Below are 20,785 nucleotides of genomic sequence, written 5' to 3'. Positions count from 1 at the left end.
ATTATTAGGCCCATAAAGGAGCAAAGCCAGCTGTGGGAAAATTAGCAAGGCTTCTTTCCAAGGGAAGTCCTGTCTCACCGACTCTTTGGAATTCTGTGAGAAAGTGAAGCATGTAGGTAACAGTGACCCGGTAGACATTATATATTTGGACTGTCAGAAGGCTTTTGACAAGGTACCTTACCAAAGAGTCCTGAGTAAACTCAGCAGTCACAGGATAAGAGAACAGATTCTTTTATGGATTAAGAATTGCTTAAATGACAGGAAACAAAAAGTAGGAATAAATGGACAGTTCTCACAATGGAGGGAAGTAAGCAGTGGAGTCCCACAAGTATTGGTATTGGGCTCGGTCTGTTTAATTTGTTCATAAGTGATTTGGAACTGGGAGTGAGTAGTGTAGTGGCCAGGGTTACTGATGACGCAAAATTATTTAGGATGGTGAAAACCAAAGCTGACTGTGAAGCGCTTCAGGAGGATCTCCACAAATTGCATGAGTGGGCAACAATGTGGCAAATGAAGTTCAATGTAGGTTAAGTGTAAGGTGAGGAACTTTGGAACAAAAAATCCCAATTTCAAGTATATGCTAATGGGGTCTGGTCTTGCTGAGACTGAGAGTTCCCTGAAAATGTCAACTCAGAATGTCACGGCAGTGAAGAAGGCAAACTCTGTGATGAGGATTATTAGGAAAGGGACTGAAAATAAAACAGGAAGCATTATCATGCTTCTTTATACATCTACGTTGCAGCCTCACTTAGAATACTGTGTGCCGTTCTGGTCATTGTATCTCAAAAACAACATTGCAGAGCTGGAAAAAGAACAGAAGAGGGCAACGAAGATGATTAAAGGGTTGGAGCACCTTTCCTATGAGAAAAGGTGGAAGAGTCTGGGACTTCTCAGTTCAGAAAAGAGATGACTAAGGGAGGACATGATAGAGATTTATAAAATTATGCAGGGCATAGAGTGGACAGAGATAACATTTTTTCCTCTCCCAAAATGCTAGAGCTTAGGGTTAGAGATAACTTTTTCTCCCCCCCCCCCGCCCCACAAATGTTAGATGAGTAAAATGTGGGATTTACTCAGAGGATGTAGTGGTGACCAGAGACACAGGCCCCTTTAAAAGGAGATTAGATAGCTTCATGGAGAATAGGTTTATCAGTGGCCATGGTAACTGAAGGGAACATCAACGTTCAGAGGCAGTAAACCTCTAAATACCAGTGTCAGGAGACAACATTGGGAAGGCCTTGACCTCTATGCTCCTCTATGATCCGACAGGGCACAACTTATGTTATTAAGGAGCTAATAGTTAAAATATCAGTGTTCTCAGTTATTGTTTACACATTAATTTAAATCAAGAGCTTTCTCCAACTGGGTTCTCAAGCACCTTTGGCGCACATCTGGCTCATTCAGCTGTACACACAGGGAAGCCTGAAACAACACTGGATCACTGGAGCAGGAGTGGGACTGACTCCATGGAGGCAGAACTCAAAAGGAGCAGGGTCAGGCATGCCAGGGAGGAAGCAGAGAGCAGTTTCATGTTGACATTAAGTAGCACAGTGGATAAAATAGAGACTGGCAGAACCCCATAGCACAATTGCTACGGGCAGAGTTAAAGTCCCCCACCACTACCTTTTGGAATCAGCCCTTCAGATAGAAACAGCACCATGCCAAAACCCAGGCCTGCAGTCAGATTGAAATGGATCCAGATAATCAGCCTCGTACAAAAGTGCCTGGAACTGAAATGGCATTAAAATTTCCCCAAGAAGGGGAAATTTACAACCAGCCAATAATTAGAACAATTGGTTGGGTCCAGAGATGGTTTCTGTAAAAGCTCCTTGACAACTGCCTCTTTCTCTGCCCTCTTTCCCAAGGACCAGACTGGTCATTTCATTTTTATTTATTTATTTTATTCCATTTATGCCCTGGCCTCCCCCAGCAGAAGCTGGGCTCAGGGTGGCTTCTGACAACAAAAGTACAATCAGAATAAATTACAAAAAAAAATCAAATTTAAACATTCTATATAATAATAACATTACTTCTAATAAAACTAATAATTTGTTCCTTCCATCTCTATAGCAATATGGCACCCCCAATGTTGTAGTCAGATGTAAATTTCAGATGGATAAAAGTGGAAGACTCAAAAAACAATTGGCTGGGGACCATGTTTATTAATAGGGTCCAGCAAGGGAGGGGGAAAGGGGGGAGGAGGACCATTGCTGTCCTCAACCATAGGCCTGGTGGAACATCTCTGTCTTACAGGCGCCGCAAAGCTTAGCTAGGTCCCACAGGGCCTGGGTCTCACTAGACAGAGAGTTCCACCAGGTTGGGCCCAGAGCCGAAAAAGCCCTGGACCTGGTCCCCTCCCAAAGGCATCGGGAGACCTTCTGGATCCTTCAGTTTGAGCGTACATGAACCTAACTAGCCTCCTGCTGGCTCCTGCAGAGGGTTGAAGCACTCAAAGATGAAATGTCAGCTGATTCACATTGCTATAAAGATAGGCTTTAGAGTAGTTCTCAAGCTTTTGCTTGCACAAGTGGTCGTGCAACCTCTTGTAAAAGTGCAAGAGCATCTTTACATTTAATCTCACTTGTCTCATGCAGGTCTCCAGTGCAAGATATAAAATGGCTTTTCTGTAAGAGATGAAACCTTGGACCTGATTGTATTTAAGATATTATAATTCATATTATTTTAATATATATTATAATATATTTAATAATCCTCACGCTATGAACATAATGTTGAAAATGTTTAGAACAACTTGCTGGGTTGTTTATGACAATTATTTTACAAAAGATATTCTGCTGTTAAAATCAGATCTCAGTGGAAGGCTTCAAGAATATTGCTAAAAGCTGCAGTGGGATTCAGCACCTCACAATTAACGAAATGCCTACTCTGACAGACAGATGTATTCAAGTAAGAACTTCATCCTAAACTTGTGTTTTAGAAGACAGGTTCATTTATTTTTCATTAGTTTTGAAATTAGACATGCAATTAACCTATCTGGGGGCTGACTGGTTTCAGAGGATCCTTCCAAAATGTGTGGTGCTTTTTTTTTTTTTAACCAGTCCTCCTTAAACATTGCATCCCTAAAAGTGGCAGGTTGGGTGGGCCTACTGAATGGTTGGAGACTCACACCTCCTTTTTTCACCCATTGCCCAGGAAGGAAGGAAAAAAAGCAACACAGCTGCTGCTCCCTCAGTAAGAAGTCCAAACTTCCCCTCTCTCCACAAGCATCATTTAGGATATGCAATGAAGGAGGGAGTCAGACCCTAATCCTCCCATTCAAAGAGTATAAATGGATTATTTTTCTTTCCTTGAGTGTTCGTTATTAATAAAAGTATCACCTGGGGGTACAAAAGGAGTGACAGGATGGAATCAGTTTGGAACACACACACACACCCTCCGATTCTCTAAGTTCTCTCAAGGGCCTGATCAGGTTGATTTCTTCTCCCCACTCCCTTAAATGACACTCAGCTGCTCTCAGCATTCCATCCCTTCTGGAGTATATTTAGTCCTTGTTGGGGACAGGGGTCTTTTCGTTTAATTTCATTTCCAAAGTCTTTTTGTTGTTGTTGTTGCATACCTAGCAGGTCCCCTGAATAGGTGATGACACCTGTCTTGTCTGAGTAGCATTGTGCTGCTTTCATTATGGACACGGAGGCCTGCCAATTAGACATAGTGATCTTACATTGTATAAAATATGTTGCTGATTCCAATTTTATTTCTTTATTTTCCTTTTCTCCTAAAGGCATTAGTGGGAAAGTGTCAAAAGATTATCTCTGTTGAATTTAACGAGGCCCCACATGTTTCTGATATAGCCTTTAAAGCGCTTGCTGAATGTCAGCTTGTCAAGATCAAGGTAGAAGGTTAGTGATGGTAGACATCTAGTAGACATATCCAGTAGACATTGTTTCTTGTCCAGTGTGAACCTAATGACTGTTACATTGTCTGAACAGGGAGTAATCGGATTACTGACCGAAGTTTCAATCTGATGAGCAAACACTGGCCCTTCTTAGATCGCATCTGTATGGCTGACTGCCAGAAGATAACCGATACAGGACTCAGACTAATTGCACCCCTGTCTAATATTGCTGTACTCAATTTATCAGATTGCATGAGGTATTAACCTGCATTGATTTGTCTGTGACATTCATTTTGATGACATTATTTATATCAGTATTCAAGCATGTAGACGGGATTATAGCTCCTTTACAAACAAAAGGCTTCTACAGTCTGAATCATTGCATGCTAGCATGCTTAAAAACAAAACAAAACAAAACACTGTGCCTGCAAATAAGCAAACAGAGCAGATGCAAGGACAGTCCCACCACTTTACTTGCCAGCTCACCCTACACATTGCATCAGCTCAGTAGGGAATTAGCATAACGTCCTTCACAATATATTCCTTCACCAGATGCAATGCACATGCTGTGCAAAGTGCATGAAATAGGTTGAGATGGGCCATGGCTTGGGGAGGCCATCTACGTCACGGTAGCACATTCATTCTTCAATAAAATAGTGACTTTGTGAGATTTGACCCTGCTTAGCCTGGGTGTGTCTGAGCTTGGAAGCTAAGCAGGGTTGGCTAAGGTCAGTACTTGGATGGGTGACCACTGAGGAAGACAGGATGCCATGTAGTTCCTCTACAGTGGCAATGGCAAACCACTTCTGCTCATCTCTTGCCTGGAACACTGAGCCATGGCCCCATCTATATATCTAAGAAGAACTATTAATAATTTCCTGTTGGTCATTTATGCTCACAGCTTTCTTAATATCATTTTAATTGAAGAATTTAGGTGCTCACTTGTCCAAAACCATCCAACGATACCTTCTCTAAGCAGCTATAGTTGGTTGGAGGAATGTAAAGCTCTACCTCCAGTTCCTCCCAGCCAGAAATGGAACATGGAACTTTATGCAAAGCTTGTATACTAGTTCTTGTTCTGGTGCTGGTAACTAACCTTGCTTTGCATAATGAGCTTTCAATTTATAAGGAACCTTTTAAGTAATTCAGGAGTGTGCTGCAGAGATCTTCGGATGAAAAGAGGGACTTTGATGTCCTACCCTAATGTCCTTTGACAAATGGAGTCCTGACTTGTGAATTGACTTATTTGCATGTTCTTTTATTGACATTAATCTGACTACTGTTAACTTAATTATTTCAGCGTTGAATTTGAATGTTTTAAAATAACTATGTTTTCTTATTTGTTTAAGTGGTCAACTGTCTCTCTTCCAACTGTAAGCCTATTATTGTCTTTCAGCAATCCTAAATATACTTGCCTGGAATTAAGTCACATTGAAATTAATGGACGTTACTTCTCACCTGTCATGGTTAGGATCATGTTGTATGCAGTCTAGATAATGGATGGAAATTTGTTTCTAAGTAATCTTAGCAAAAAATTTAGTTTCAAACTATAATTAGGGACCCAGAAAATTTGCAAGAATATAGTTTCCCTTTCCTGGGAGATCTGCCATGATGGTTAGGCAGATGATTGGTGGTTAGGCAGATGAATAGTGACCACTACATAGTTCACTACATAGTTCAGTACCCAGTCATCTTACACACAGATAGTAGTTATTGTTATAAATATATGAACTATGAAAAACATACAAACATATTTGATTTATGTTATAGAATCAGTGATGCAGGGTTAAAATCATTCATTGAAGGTTTTGCTGGCTCGGTGATAAGAGAACTGACATTGGCCAACTGTTCCACTATTACTGACAACTCTCTCATCAAAATAGCTCAAAGGTAGGATTTGACAATATACAGTTTGTTTAGTGATGCTTAGTGTTTAGGAACTGTAACTGTAACGTTTGTTGTTACTAAGTTCAGGGAACTTACAGTTCAGTAGTAAGCATATTCAAATGGAACCTTTCCTAATAATGCATAGTACGGTAGTCTAGCAGTATCTTCAGTGGACTTAGAAGGGTGTAACTCTTCTTAGGATTGCACTGTACAACATTTAATGGTGCTCTTGAAATCTGTTTGTTGCCATCTCAACTACGTTGTGCTAGATTTTGCCCTTTATCTAGAATGGTGCAAGCCAAAGTACCCACTCGGGCAACATAATAAGTATTTAGAGGAATAGCTGTAAGAAATTCCTGATAACGTTAAATTATTTAGAAAATAATTCAGATATTTTTTTCTCTGTAACAGCTACAAAAATGTATTGGTAGTTTTTGGGTGGGTATACAGTATTGTTTACCATAAGAATTTTCAGATAGACATTGCACTCGTATGTTTCTTGTGCAGCCCTTGTTTCTTGTGGAACCCGTCCCCCCAGGCAGATTGTCAAATTGCATGGGGATGGGAGAAGAAAAAATATAGCTCCACATCCAAGCTGTTAGGCACACCTGAAGTATCTCTTTGGATCCTTACTTTGGTATTTACAGTCAATATAATACATACTGTAGTACCTAATAACAACCTCCTTTCATCAAAAAAGAATCTGCCTTTGAATTTTATTTGTTTACTTAAGTGCTGAAAGGTTTTTGATCTCTTCCATTTTCCCAGTTTCAATAGTTTATTTTTGCAGTACTTCACAAATTGCGGGCCAAACTTTGTTTTTCTTTTTCATGTGACCTTTAAACAGCCCCAGTAATATGATTTGCAGATCTAAAGATAGTTCAGTTCCAATTATATTCTACGTAGTCACTTCAACAGTGTTGCAGGATGAGACAACCTTTCACAATACTATTCATGTGTTTATAGTAATGACCTTCTTCCGTGCCAGACTTCCAGCTTTGTTCAGAATCTTTGTTTACATTTTCTTAAGTTTTAGGGGATCATGGAAGCAAACTTAGAACTACTGGGAAGCTTACTCCCAGGAAAGTGTTCTTAAGACTGCAGCCTATGACACCATACTAGGCACTTAGTAAATGGCATGCTTTTAACTTTGCCCTTCACTGCAAAAGACTGTGGTTAGATGTTATAGTTTAAGAGATGTAGTTCCTAGGTTCCTATATGCTTGGAGAAAAGTTGTTTTAACAATATGAAACACATTTCAAAAAGTAAATGAGAAAATAACAGGATTAAGAAATGGTCTTAAAAAGGTCTATATTTTACTATCTCCTTTAAATATACACTGTTTTAGATTGCTTGGGAAGAGTAATGAGTACAGAATGTTCATATTGATTCATTTGTCGTTTCATATTTGTAGTTCAATTTCATTAATGGAGGTTTTGGAAGTTATTCATTTCAGCTTTTAAAATCTAAACTAAAAGTTGCACTCATGGCATAATTCAGGGTGAAATAACCAGATTTCATTTTGTTTTACTTTAGTTGTACAAAACTGGTGTATCTGAATCTGCGCTCCTGTCAAGGTTTGACTGATACTGGAATTGAGGTTTTAGCAATGTTGCCTTCATTGACTCATATTAACATTTCTGGAATTGACTTCAGCGATCATGTGAGAAGACAAAAACATGGGGCAGGAATTTTGTTCTTCATATTCTTTCATAATTGGGCAGAGAGAAATTTTGAAGGAGGGAAGAAATGCCTAGGCAGTTCTCCATCCTGGCTTCTGCAGTGCAGTTGTGTGCAGCTTCTAGGTACCAGGGCTAACGGGGTAGCTTGCTACTCCCCAGCTCTTGAATCTCAGCAGTTGAGTGCAATGGTTCAGTTACCCTGAGTGTTGAGATCTGGAGCTAAGCAGACAGGAAGCACTTACCTAGATCTGAACCCAAACAGCATACGGGAAGGGGTTATTTCTCTTCCTCACTTTGTGCTATACAAAAGACTTCAAGAGGAGGAACTGGGGTTAGTGGATACAGACCTCACCCCCCCCCACCAATTCTTTTCTTTCTAATATGTTATTAATATTCTGTGCTTCTGGAAAGTGGTAAGTATGCTCAGTTCTTGTCAAGTTGGGTTCCCCCCTCCCTTCTTTGAAATTTACAAAGACTTAATTACAAACCCAGGAAATCCCCCTACCTTGTTTGTTGCTGGCTCTGTTTCACTGCCCTACTGATATTCCTGTCCACACCATATGAAATATGGATCACTGCCAAAAGATAAAACAAACCATTAACGGTTAAATAGAGCCAGCATGGTGTAAAAGTTAAGGTGTCAGACTAGGATCTGGGAAACCCAGGTTCAAATCCCCACTCTGCCATGGAAACTTGCTGGGAAACAAATCTGGTAAACTGGATTTGTTTCCCCACTCCTACACACGAAGCCTGGTGGGTGACCTTGGGCAAGTCACATTCTCTCAGCCCTACCCACCTCACAGGGTGTCTGTTGTGGGAAGGGGAAGGGAAGGTGATTGTAAGCCAGTCACACACTCTCAGCCTCAACCCTGGCAAGTACTTGGATGGGAGACCTCCAAGGATTACCAAGGGCGTGGCACAGAGGCAGGCAATGGCAAACCACTTCTGAATGTCTCTTTCCTTGAAAACCCTACTGGGTCGCCATAAGTCAGTTGTGACTTGACGACAATGGATAAATAAGATGAACTGTGAAATTTGAAGGTTGGATATAATGGAAATATGTAAAATCTAGAGAATGGTAGGTTCAGAATTACAGCTGAGATCAAGATTTAAAAGTTCAATCTTGGAGACAAAAATTCTGTAATAAACAGGAATAAGGGCAGGGCAACACATTATGATTGCCACGGGAAACACCGATGCAACACCAACAGTCCTGCAGAATTGCTTATTGGGCTTGTATTCAGAAGGAGAGCTTCTGAAATTCTTCCACTGCCCAGCTCTTTGGCTCAGATTGTTAGCTCAGTGTTGTAGTGTAAAGAAAAGGGAAAAAAACTTTTTTTTTTACATAAAAAAAAAGTTTTTACATAAACTTGTAAGAGAACAAAATTTGACAGGACATTTCCTAGCAGTGGACTGCAATCTTCATTTTTGCCCTGTAACAGTTCCTCTATTGAAGCAAGGTTTGCGTAGATTTTGTAAATAGCCATCATTATTTTTCTTACTGTGCTACTGAAGCATGTCTGCTTTAGTTTAAAAATGCAAATTCCTGTATTTTTTATTATTTCTCTTCTGTGGAGGATGGGAACCTGTAATATGATGCCTTTTTATTCATTGTATACAGTTGATCATGAGTAATCACAGCAGAATCACATGCTATAGCCTGACATTCTGGTGTCTATGTTTTTTATTAAAATGGATATAAGGTTGTTTGATCTTTTTACTGGTGCATACTTCAATTTAGAAATGTCATCCTGAGGGTATCAAGAGCAGAGTTGTCTAAAAAATAAGCTTTGAAAAAATCCAATACGCTCAAAAGCATTGGTTTAATATAAGAAAGTATGTTTGTGATATGAATAATGTGCACAATGTGGTGTTAAAAGTCAAAACTACTGTTATGTGGAAGGTAATTTTTTTCTTTGCTTCTTTTTGCCCAAGAATACATCAATTTTAAACATTATTTCCTGAAGTTTTACTTTGGCTAATGATCACTGTAAAACATTTCACCTGCCAATGAACTATGGGGTACCGTATTTTTCGCTCCATAGGACGCACCTGACCATAAGACGCACCTAGTTTTTAGAAACTTGTAAAGTTCTAAAAACTTGTCTTATGGAGTGAATGCCGGCTGGGCGTGTGCGCGTCGGGACGGCGCGAGCCGGTGATCCCCGCCCCGATGGCCAGCTGGGAGGCAGGTGGGGCCTCACAGAGCCGGCTGGGCGCGTGCGCATCTGGACGGCGCGAGCCGGCGCACGCACCCAGCCGGCTCTGTGCGGCCCCGCCCGCCTCCCAGCTGGCCATCAGGGCGGGGAACGCCGGCTCGCGCCTTCCGGACGCGCACGCACCCAGCCGGCTCTGTGCACCCCGCCCGCCTCCCAGCTGGCCGTTGGGGCGGGGAACGCTGGCTCACGCCGTCCCGACGCGCACGCGCCAGTTGGCATTCACTCCATAAGACGCACAGACATTTCCCCTCACTTTTGAGGAGGAAAAATACGGTAATTATAAGTGACTGAAACTAAACTAAACATGATAGAGGGTATCTATATTCCTGTGGTGGTTGGAGCGGTGGACTCTGATCTGAAGAACCGGGTTTGATTCACCACTCCTTCACATGAGTGGGGGAGGCTAATCTGGTAAACTGGATTTGTTTCCCCACCCCTACACACGAAGCCAGGTGGGTGACCTTGGGCAAGTCACATTCTCTCAGCCTCACCCACCTCACAGGGTGTCTGTTGGGAGGGGAAGGGAAGGGGATTGTAAGCCGGTTTGAGTCTCCCTTAAGTGGTAGAGAAAGTCGGCATATAAAAACCAACTCTTCTTCTTCTCCTTCTTCTCCTTCTTCTCCTTCTTCTTCCTCCTCCTCCTCCTCCACCCCGGAGTCTGAGCACAAAGATGAGGAGAATTAATTAAACGCTACTCCACTGCATTAACAGTGGGCAACGCTGTTTATTTCAGTCGCCTAGCCTTAGGCATTTAAATTCATATCGATGGACCCAAACATATAGGTTGGCTTCCAGATATGTGGAACACCTGAGCTTGCCTTTAATTTTTTCTTCCTATAAAAAACTGAGCTGTCTATTGATTTTCGTAAAGTGCAGTGGTGCTTGAATGGAAAGTGAAGGCTATGATTGTTGCCCAAGGACAAAATGTAAAAAGATGTGTAATTTCAGTAACAAGACTCACATGGCAACATCTTCAAAACTTGGTACTGGAACTCACACCAAGCCTAAACAATCAGATGTAGTGGGCAAGTGGGTGCCCACCCCTCTGGCCACTACAGAGCTGCTGGGAACGGGACTCCTCCATGGTAGCCATTGCAACAAGCCCTTCTCTGCAGCTCTGCCACCTTGTTGGATGGTTGAGCGAGGAACCTCTATCCGTGGTGTCTCTTACACGTATGTTAAGTGCTGTCGAGTTGCAACTGATTTATGGCAACCCCAGCAAGGGGCTTTCAAGGCAAGTGAGAAGCAGGGGTGGTTTGCCATTGCCTTTCTCTGCAGAGTCTTCTTTGGTGGTCTCCCATCCAAGTACTGACCCTTCTTAGCTTCCAAGATGTGACAAGATCAAGGCTATAACATGCCACCTTTCCTCTCATTGCATCCCATACCAGTCCAGAATTTGGTATTTGTCTTTTAAGAGGGAAATAATGGTTTCCCATTTTAGCTGAGCTATTTTTACTTACTGGTAGCTAATTTTCTTTTAAAATTTTGTTTAGATGCTAGTGCTAAAGCACTAGCTAATAATAGAATTGGTTAAAGAGTACCAGACTCACTCATTAGAGCTACAGTGTAATACTTCTTTGTTGTGGGATCTTCCCTGAAGCATGCAAGAAAGGGAAAGCACATAATACTGCCACTCCTTGTGTATGCGCAAATGCTGCCATATGTCCTATGTGGAAGTCCCTATACCCCTTTGAACATAATATTATTGGCTCTATGCCCTGACAGATTTTGCTAACATGGAATAATACTATATTCAACACCTGTGGATGTGTGGGAAATGCATGGATAGTAATGGTTCCTTATTCATTATTTAAATGTGCATATATTATTTGAATAATGAAATTAGGTACTTCCATTTGCTCATACTTCCCATACTTTCCTTTCCTTCCTTTCTTCTAAAGATGAATGACGCGTTGGCTTGTGAGAAGACTTTGTTTTAGAACTTTCTTGCCAGTGAATTTTAAATCCTTACACTTCTGCTTCCTGTACATAACTTTATTAACTTACACCATAAATTAAATTTGTTCTTTTAAGTCATGATTTCTTGAAAGACTCATAAAACTTTTTTTCTGTCTTCACTGGATTCAGAGGATCTGAACTAAAGCAGAATGTTTCCTCAGTTTTCCAAATGTGTGTGGGTGTACAATATGATTGCTGAGAGCATTATTTAACAAACTAAATTGCAGTTTTTTTCTCTGCTGGATAAGGACACCAGCCAAAATTTGAGTCCCTGTTCAGTCAATGGAGAAAAAGCAAGAGAAGGCCTGGGTTGTGTCACTGTCATCGTCTACTGATCTTTATCAGCTTATTCCTGCGTCTCTCCCTTGGCTGCAGCAAGCTGAAGACTGTTGAAGACTGTGATAAACTTCCTATCAGCTTTGAATATTGGATACGCCACATTTCAGCTTTGAAAATATGTGGATCGGTGTATACATGACCCTGTTCTGATGGCATATTCCCAGTCCTCCAGAACATGGTTTAACTCCTAGCTTGGAGAACTGGACATGTGTTATGGGATATCATCTCGTACCAACTCCATTCTCCTTTCCATGGTTTCTGTAACCATAGTTTGCTGAGACATCTAAACTGGGTAAAATCTAGTTAGCACTAACCTGGATTACCTCTAAATCATATGATCAAATCGTAGTTTGAAGGCCGTTCCCTGTGGAAAGGAGGGGTGAATCTGCCAAGAGGTGGGGCAGGGGAATGTGGAGTGTGCAGGCCTGTGGCACATTCATGATGACCAGAAATGTGACCTGAATTGAGCCTATGTTGTTTCAGTAAAATAATGTACACTTAAACATTAAGGAGCGAATCAAATGAAAAACTACACGAGTAGTATAATGACAATAAGTACAGTGTGTCAAATAACAGATACTTTATACCAGTGGTGCAAATTAACCCACAAAAACCTTTCTCTAAAATGTTTATAGACTTTGGAATCTCTTGGCAGAAACGGCAAAATCAAGGAGATTTCTATATCGGAATGTAAGCCAATTTCTGATACAGGAATAAAGGTAAAACAAAATCTATTGCTATTATAGTCACTTCCATATGTGTGTCATTCTTAAACTTGATAGTTAACACACGTTGAAATGTTCTTTTTTGGAAGTATTATGCTTTATTGTGCTGTTACTTGGGCTTGCTGGGGCCTGCCGTCTCTGAGAATCAGTTCTATTTCTGCTTCACTTCAGCAGCGTTGCAGCAGGAGTGGCTGCAGATTTGTCATTGGATCCATATGGTGAGATTTAGGGCCAAACGAAACATGATTGTGAAATGTCTGTGATCTAGATTTTTATGCTGGGCTGGAGCCTTATGGAGGATACGTCGCCTACTCACTTCCATGTATGCAGCGGGCAGGATTGCAGGAAATGTCCAATACTAGATTTATGTATAATGGTAAAGAAAACAAATTAATCTTACGGGACTATGCTTAAGTGTATATGCTTCTTAGATTTATGTTATCCGCTTGTCACGTTAAATGCACAAATATAAATGATCTCTTTTCAGACTGGTGAGTTAACTGCCCAAGTCTCTCTTAAAGGTTGAGTATATCCAATACTGTTTCAATTTTATTTTCCAGTATATAACTGATTGGCTCACAGTCTAAAAGGAAGGAAACAGAGTAGATCATAGTTGGGACAATGATGTTTTAATCTTCCTTGATTCTCTTTGTCTTCTGTGGGTCACTGAGGACTACTTGCTCTGTTTGATATTTTATTACTTTAAAGGGAGTACACAAATACAATATACTGTATAGGGTTGCCAGGTCCCTCTTCACCACCAGCGGGAGGTTTTTGGGGGGCGGAGCTTGAGGAGGGCAGGGTTTGGGGAGGGGAGGGACTTCAATGCCATAGAGTTCAATTGCCAAAGCGGCCATTTTCTCCAGGTGAACTGATCTCTATCGACTGGAAATCCATTGTAATAGCAGGAGATCTCCAGCTAGTACCTGCCAGTTTATATAAGCTACTGAAGTGAAAACATGTACAATATTGTATTCAACAAGGTAACCACACAACAAACTAACAATCAATATGTACAATATATATTGCAAGGAGCCGCAATAATTTTCAGGAGTCTCAACAGAGTAACAGTAGCAATCCAGTTTCTGTGTACAAAATTTCATAAGAAGCCACAATCTTCCATAGGAGTTTCTGTGTACAATCCTATGGAAGATTGTGGCTTCTTATGAAATTTTGTACACAGAAACTCCTATGGAAGATTGTGGCTTCTTATGAAATTTTGTACACAGAAACTGGATTGCTACTGTTACTCTGTTGAGACTCCTGAAAATTATTGCGGCTCCTTGCTGTATATATTGTACATATTGATTGTTAGTTTGTTGTTTGGTTAACTTGTTGAGTACAATATTGTACATGTTTTCACTTCAGTAGCTTATATAAATTGCACCTTTTGTACATGACTGTTGCCCCTGTACTGTTTTCCTAACCTATTTGGTATTAGTACAGAGGTGTCTTTTTCTTCTCCAGTATCTGCCAGTTGGCAACCCTAATACTGTAGTATAGAGCTTAATGGAAGAACTAAGTTATTGGTTCTTCTCTTAATAAAAATGAATTTTTATGGTGTTATGACCTTCTAAGTTCATTGACTTCCACACCGCACTGCACTGTCAGTCTCTTCTGAAGGTGTGGGGACTGCTGCCTTCAAGAATAGTGGTTTGTACAGGCGTGGCTGAAAAGTTCACAGCCAAGTTCACTGCATTCTACTTTGGAAGAGAGCTTTTGAGCTGTTTCTTGCAGGAAAAGGCAGTGAACCTTGTTGTTACATATCCATTCTGAATTAACTCACACCCCTTGCTGGATTGGCTCAGAAGCCTTGTATAAAGAGTATTCAGTCTACTAAAGAGAAGCGTAGCTTCAAAAATTAACAATTTCAGCCAGCGGTTTTGTATTCCCTTTTCACATTAAGGTGGCTTGAAAAATGTTTCACTGGAAGCATTCACTAGTGTTGCCAAAGTTGATTTTGTTTTATCATTCTTTTCCAACCAACTGATGTAAAAAATGAAATCTGAGGAGTTGTGATACAGCACGTCTTAAAGTGGGATGTTTAAAACATCAACTACTGATTTATGAATTAGTAAAAAGGTCTGAAATAAGTTAATCGTGCATCTTAGTGACACATATATACTTGACAACTTCAATGACAATTCTGTTTAGTACCTTTAGAGTAAAACGTTTTTGTTGCATTGTTAGAACGCAAGAAAATGGGCTCTGTTCCTAGTTAAATTATGTATCCAAAATTTATGAAAACAGAAATGTTCCTAACATAGTAATTATATTGCTGCATTTTTTAAAGTTAGGATTTACTAAACTCATAACATGAAGACAGATTTTGATTTAAAATACAGATCTTGGCCAGTACAGTGGATTATATATTCCTAGTACGGGCACAAAAATTGTGTTGCTTTCTCCCATGGTCTCCTCCTCCTAGCAGGCCTTTCTGACCCCTAGAAACTTGATTCCTGGGGTCATGGGACTTGTTTGGACAAATAGCAATGTTATTGGAGTGGGGATGTGCTAAGAATAGGGGAAGAGGTGAAATCACTCTTTCTCCTTTTTCTGTCAGTGGCATCCAAATCTATGGAAAGGTGAATGATTTTTATTTTAGTAGTCCTTTAGTAATAGATGGTTGAAATGTCATTTTTATATGTTATCTTACTTTATATTTTTAACCTATAGTTCTTGATACATATTTTAAAATTTTTATACTTCATAAGTTGATTGGAACTTTTTTCAGAATTCTACTAATAATTTTATTTATATCTATTTAAATATGAGAAAAGTACATTTCCGAGTGTCACTGCTGGGGGAAGATGGGTGATTATTTTCAGTACATACTATAAAACTTAATAAATCTAAACTGCCTTGGGTAAATCATTTGAGGTTTATTTTGGTTTTTGTGACTTATGTTCCAGAGATTCTGTATGGATGCCAAAAATCTAGACTACATGGATATGTCTTTTTGTCAGCAGTTGACAAATCACTCAATAAAACATTTGTCATTCAACTGCCACAAACTTACCTCCCTCAGTATGGTTGGTTGCTCCAGGGTATGTATTTTAATTTTATGTTATTTATATTCTATTTATAGTCTTTTATAGTTATTTATAGCCTTTCTCACTGAGACTCAAGGAGGATTACACAGTGTAAGTTAATGTAATCAACAGGCGATCCAGTAAGCAATGTAATAGGACTGGGATTGCAGAAATCTGAAACGAAGCAGAAATCAGACACAAAACTGAAAGCATAAGTACTAACATGACACGGTATACAGTACAATGCACAAATTACATAGTAGGATAGTATACATAACAACAGATAGCACGTACTATACACAGTAGTATATAGTGGTATATATATACACACATGGTCCCTTTGCCTTCTTTAAAGCATCTTCCTGGACCGGTCCATTATAGTATAGTCCTAGGACCTAATTCAGTTTTGCATAGTTTGCAGAATGCCAGGAGAATGGGAGCCCTCCTGACCTCATCAGGCAGGCCATTCCATTAGGTGGGGGCCACAACAGAGAAAGCACACGTACAGGCAGTTGCTGATCGTGCCCCATTTGCAGGGTAGCACCTGCAGAAGGCCCTGTTCAAATGAGCGAAATTGTCATGGTGGAACATAGGGGGAGAAGCCGTCCCGCAGATATGAAGGTTCAAGGCCATGAAGCAGCAAAAAATTGCTGCACAGGTGTTCCTGACCCATGTGTTACGGACCTGCCCATCTGATATATTTCTGTTGTGAAGGACCTTTGTGTGATCCAGCCAACGTTAAGCATATTTATTATCATACATATAAAATTCCAATTATGACTCGGTTGACTTCATTATAAGTTATAACCATGTTGTTTGGCATTACACATTGCATGTAGAGTAGCTGTATAGCCCAGTGTGGAGTAAAGATTTTTTTTTAACTCTCCCCCATATTATTTTCCTACTTACAAAATCATGGTTTCCCCCCCATCTTGGGGAAACTTATGATACCAAAATGACAGGTGATAATATTAATGGGAGCCGTTGAAATAGCCAGCAATTTTTAATTGGTCATGTTTTCATACTAATAGGAATGGAAACAAAAATGCTAAATAGAACAATCTGGACAGAGATAACATTTCCCTGCATCGCATCCATTTCTTCATACATAGTCACAGTTATCAACCTGCATCATAAACCAGAATTTCCTGCTCACAACATAAGAACATAAGAAAGGCCATGCTGGACCAGACCAAGGCCCATCAAATCTATCAGTCTATCATGTCTCCCCTTAACCGCCTTCTTTCCAAGTTAAACAGCTCTAAGCGTTTTAACCGCTCCTCATAGGGCAGTTGCTCTAGTTCCCTGATAATGATTCTTGGATGAGTTCTGTAACCAGTTTTCTCTAGCATTTTGATAAATTAAATTAAATGGTCTTTGCTCTTCACAAAATAGATGTGATAATGGTTTTTTAAATGTCTTGGAAAAGTCTAGCACGAATAGGGATATGTAACAAGGTGGAAAATCTTGCAACTGTTTACAGTGTTCTAAATCTAGAACTAATTGACTGTTGACAAAGCAATACAGTTATATTCTTACGGGCCACTATCTTAATATATCAGCCGTATATAAAGACTTCAGTAAACACAGATCTCAATCTATGACTGTTTTGAGAATATGGTTGGATTGTGTATTTCCGCAAGATAATACTGGACAGACCCCATTATCAGGCATACTGTAACATTTTTTCTTGTATTAAGAGGCAGCAAATGTAAGATACAGCATAGATTAGAACTAATTTGCACCAAAATAACTCCAATATTTGAAGTAATGCAATTTGACAGTCACTTCTCTATTAATTCTATGAACCTTACTTTTGAAGTATCACTTTATATACAGTACTTCATAGTTTGTCAGTCTTTAATAGTTCCTTATTTTTTCAGTGAGTATTGCTTGACTTACAGGTAACTGATGTAGGTGTGCAGTATTTGGGAGCAATGTGCCCTTACCTTCACTACTTGGATATCTCAGGCTGCATAAATATTACTGACAAATCACTGAAGTCCCTGAGGAAAGGTTGCTTGCAGCTCCGAATTCTTAAAATGCTGTACTGCCCAAATATTACCAGGTAAGACGTTCCTTTATAAGCCCCCTTTAAAAAAAGATCACTATATAAAGCTGGTAGAAAATGTCTATTATCATATCATAATAAAGCCTCAAGGCTAACACTTGCAAATATTCCCACCAACAACCAGTAAAAGAAGCAGAAAATAGCTGGCATGCAAACAAACAAGCAATACAAAAACGTTCTTAGCTGAAATATCAAGTAGAGGCAGTTGCAGTGAATGTGGGATCTCCACCTGTGGCATCCTGGATGCTTCCAGGAACCCCCCAAGTAGTGGCAACAAGCTTCCTCTGTTGTTTGCCCCTTACTGCTGGTATTTGGAATTACACAGGGATCTCAATGGAAACTGCAAAACTTTCTTAAAATAAATATGCTCTCAAATTACATTACACTAGAGAACTTCAATGAAAAGGTTTGTTTAACATACAATATTCAGATTCCCTCCCACCCCATCTCTTGGGCAGCTCCACCGTAGTCTCCACATTTACTTTGTCCGCAAGTCTTATCAGTGGCCACTAGCCATTGTGACTAAAGGAAACCTCCACATTCAGAGGCAGTAAACTTCTGAATACCAGTGCCAGGTGCCAACATCAGGCAAAGACCTTAGTCTCTGTGCCCGTTGTTGGACCTCCAGAGAAACTGATTGGCCGCTGTGTGAAACAAGATGCTTGACTATATGGACCACTGGTCAGATCCAGCAGGGCTTTTCTTATATTTTTATATTCACTTCATTCTTTGCTAACAGTGCAGATCCCATTCATTAGCTACCCCTTCCACTCTTCTCCCACTCAAACCCTTAACGTCTCTGTTTGCTCAACATTGCTGCCTCTCATCCTTGTTTCTGGTCTACAACATACATTCTCTGCCATTGTGACATCCTAAGAAATGTTCTCCCTCGCTCTTTTTTTAATTCAGCAATTATCTCGGTTTGCTCTTCCTTTTCCACCAATCATTCCCTTGGCTTCCTCTTTATCTGCATGTTGTCTTTTCTTCCTGTCTCAGGCCTTCTTGTGGCTTTTCTGTCGTCTTCCTTGTTCACATCTTCAGCCCTCGACCTCCCAACTTGCGCACACTCCTTTGGCCTTATGCCCAGGGCAGCATTCTCTCCTAGAATCTACTCCCCTCCCTGCAAATGTTTGCTTGGTGTAGTGGTTAGAAGCGATGGACTCTAATCTGGAGAACTGGGTTTGATTCCCCACTCCTTCACATGAGCAGTGGAGTCTTATCTGGTGAACAGGATTAGTTTCCCTGCTCCTCCATGTGAAGCCAGCTGGGTGACCTTGGGCTAGTCACAGTTCTCTTGGAACTGTTTCAGCCTCACCTACCCCACAAGGTGCCTGTTGTGGGGAGAGGAAGGGAAGGAGGTTGTAAGCTGGTTTGATTCTCCTTAAAAGGTAGAGAAAGTCGGCATATAACAACCAACTCTTCTTATTTATTTTATTATTTCAATTTAATTCCCGCTCTCCCCAGCCAAAACTGGGCTCAGAGCAGCTTACAATAAATAGTATCCCATTTAGTCAATAAAAACCATTAAAACAGCATTTAAAATAGGCCTATAAAATTCTGTAAACCAGATATCCTAATTGGTTCTCGTAGGTTATCCGGGCTGTGTAACCGTGGTCTTGGTATTTTCTTTCCTGACGTTTCGCCAGCAGCTGTGGCCAGCATCTTCAGAGGAGTAACACTGAAGGACAGTGTCTCTCCAGTGTTACTCCTCTGAAGATGCCGGCCACAGCTGCTGGCGAAACGTCAGGAAAGAAAATACCAAGACCACGGTTACACAGCCCGGATAACCTACGAGAACCAATGAACTCTGACCGTGAAAGCCTTCGACAGATATCCTAAATTTACTTAAGGCGCCTCTAACATGTAAAATATAAATTGCAACTAGGTGCGCAGATGGAAAATCCCAGTTCAATATTTATTTTATTTTTATTTTATTTGTTCAATTTATAACCCCCCCTCCCCGGCCAAGACCAGGAATACAGGGAGATATAACAGCGGTGAGGGTTAGGGAGGCCTTATTATTATTATTATTGTGTACAGTTAAGAGTGTTAATGAATATTCCATGCCACAGTAGCAGTGAAGGTGGGTGATGGGTACAGGCAGGCAGGTAACAAACAACAGCAGTTTTAGTTTTTCTATATATTTGATATTGCATTCCCTTTGTACAAGCGATCCCATCATTAGATTGGCTTACTTTTTGTTTTTATTTCAGGCAAGCAGTTTCCAAGTATACATCAAGTCTCCAGAAATATGAATACAATAATGATGACCCCCCTCGGTGGTTTAGTTATGATAATGGCGGTCAGGTACACACTCCCAAAAAAAAGAAAAAAGGGGCACATGAGAAAAGTCTCAGCAATAAATCAGAAGACTCAGAACAACCTGCAGAACCTAAGAATGAAGACTAAAACCACCAATTCTTTGTTTGGATTAATACAGCATATTGACATGCTTTCTTATAAAGAAGTTTTAGAAATTTTATCATTATTATTGTTACTTCCTATTGTAATTGCATGTAGTCAAATTGACACCTTTGGTAGATTCTACATGAATGATCAGTCTACAAAGAACCTATTTTGTCTACCAGCCGTGTACCCCATTTGCCTATAGCAAAAGCTTATCTGTATTCTACTGTAATAAAATTGTTAGAAAATGAACCTGAGTCTTGAACTAGACAAAATGTGTTTCAGAGATAAATCGTGTGTCTTCCAATGGGGTAGTTGCTTGTATGCCAAGCCACAATCTTGAAGTTTCAATTCTTATCACTATAATTATATAAAATATTTACAACCACATTCAAACAATACACTCACAGGTGTTTCAAAAACGATATTCAAAAATCTATAGGTAGCATGGAAGCGAAAAGGGACCGAAGCACTTGCAGTTCCCAGTGCAATGGTGAAGACTGATGCAGCTGTGGCAGGGCGCAGACTCTTCAGCAAATTAGTCACAGTGTAATCATAAAGGAGCGTCCAGAACTCACAGCACAAATGCCCGGCTGGAGAATTCTTTGT

General features: G+C 40.2%; 1 protein-coding gene across 1 annotated transcript in view; it reads left to right on the top strand.

Moving 5' to 3' along the window:
• The window catches only part of FBXL13 (F-box and leucine rich repeat protein 13), an 88,528-nt gene extending 68,349 nt beyond the window's left edge, over positions 1 to 20,179 (top strand). Inside the window, exons 13-21 of the mRNA XM_056846474.1 lie at positions 2,809 to 2,907; positions 3,743 to 3,860; positions 3,951 to 4,113; positions 5,627 to 5,746; positions 7,280 to 7,406; positions 12,578 to 12,661; positions 15,580 to 15,714; positions 17,604 to 17,767; positions 19,984 to 20,179. Of these exons, the coding sequence (XP_056702452.1) occupies positions 2,809 to 2,907; positions 3,743 to 3,860; positions 3,951 to 4,113; positions 5,627 to 5,746; positions 7,280 to 7,406; positions 12,578 to 12,661; positions 15,580 to 15,714; positions 17,604 to 17,767; positions 19,984 to 20,179 (1,206 nt within the window). The remainder of the gene's footprint in view (positions 1 to 2,808; positions 2,908 to 3,742; positions 3,861 to 3,950; positions 4,114 to 5,626; positions 5,747 to 7,279; positions 7,407 to 12,577; positions 12,662 to 15,579; positions 15,715 to 17,603; positions 17,768 to 19,983) is intronic.
• The last annotated feature ends 606 nt before the right edge of the window (positions 20,180 to 20,785 follow it).

This window comes from Euleptes europaea, chromosome 3, assembly GCF_029931775.1.
Source record: "Euleptes europaea isolate rEulEur1 chromosome 3, rEulEur1.hap1, whole genome shotgun sequence".
Classification (NCBI taxonomy): Eukaryota; Metazoa; Chordata; class Lepidosauria; order Squamata; family Sphaerodactylidae; genus Euleptes; species Euleptes europaea.
Note: the sequence above shows the minus strand (reverse complement) of the source record. Positions and strands in the feature narration are given on the sequence as shown.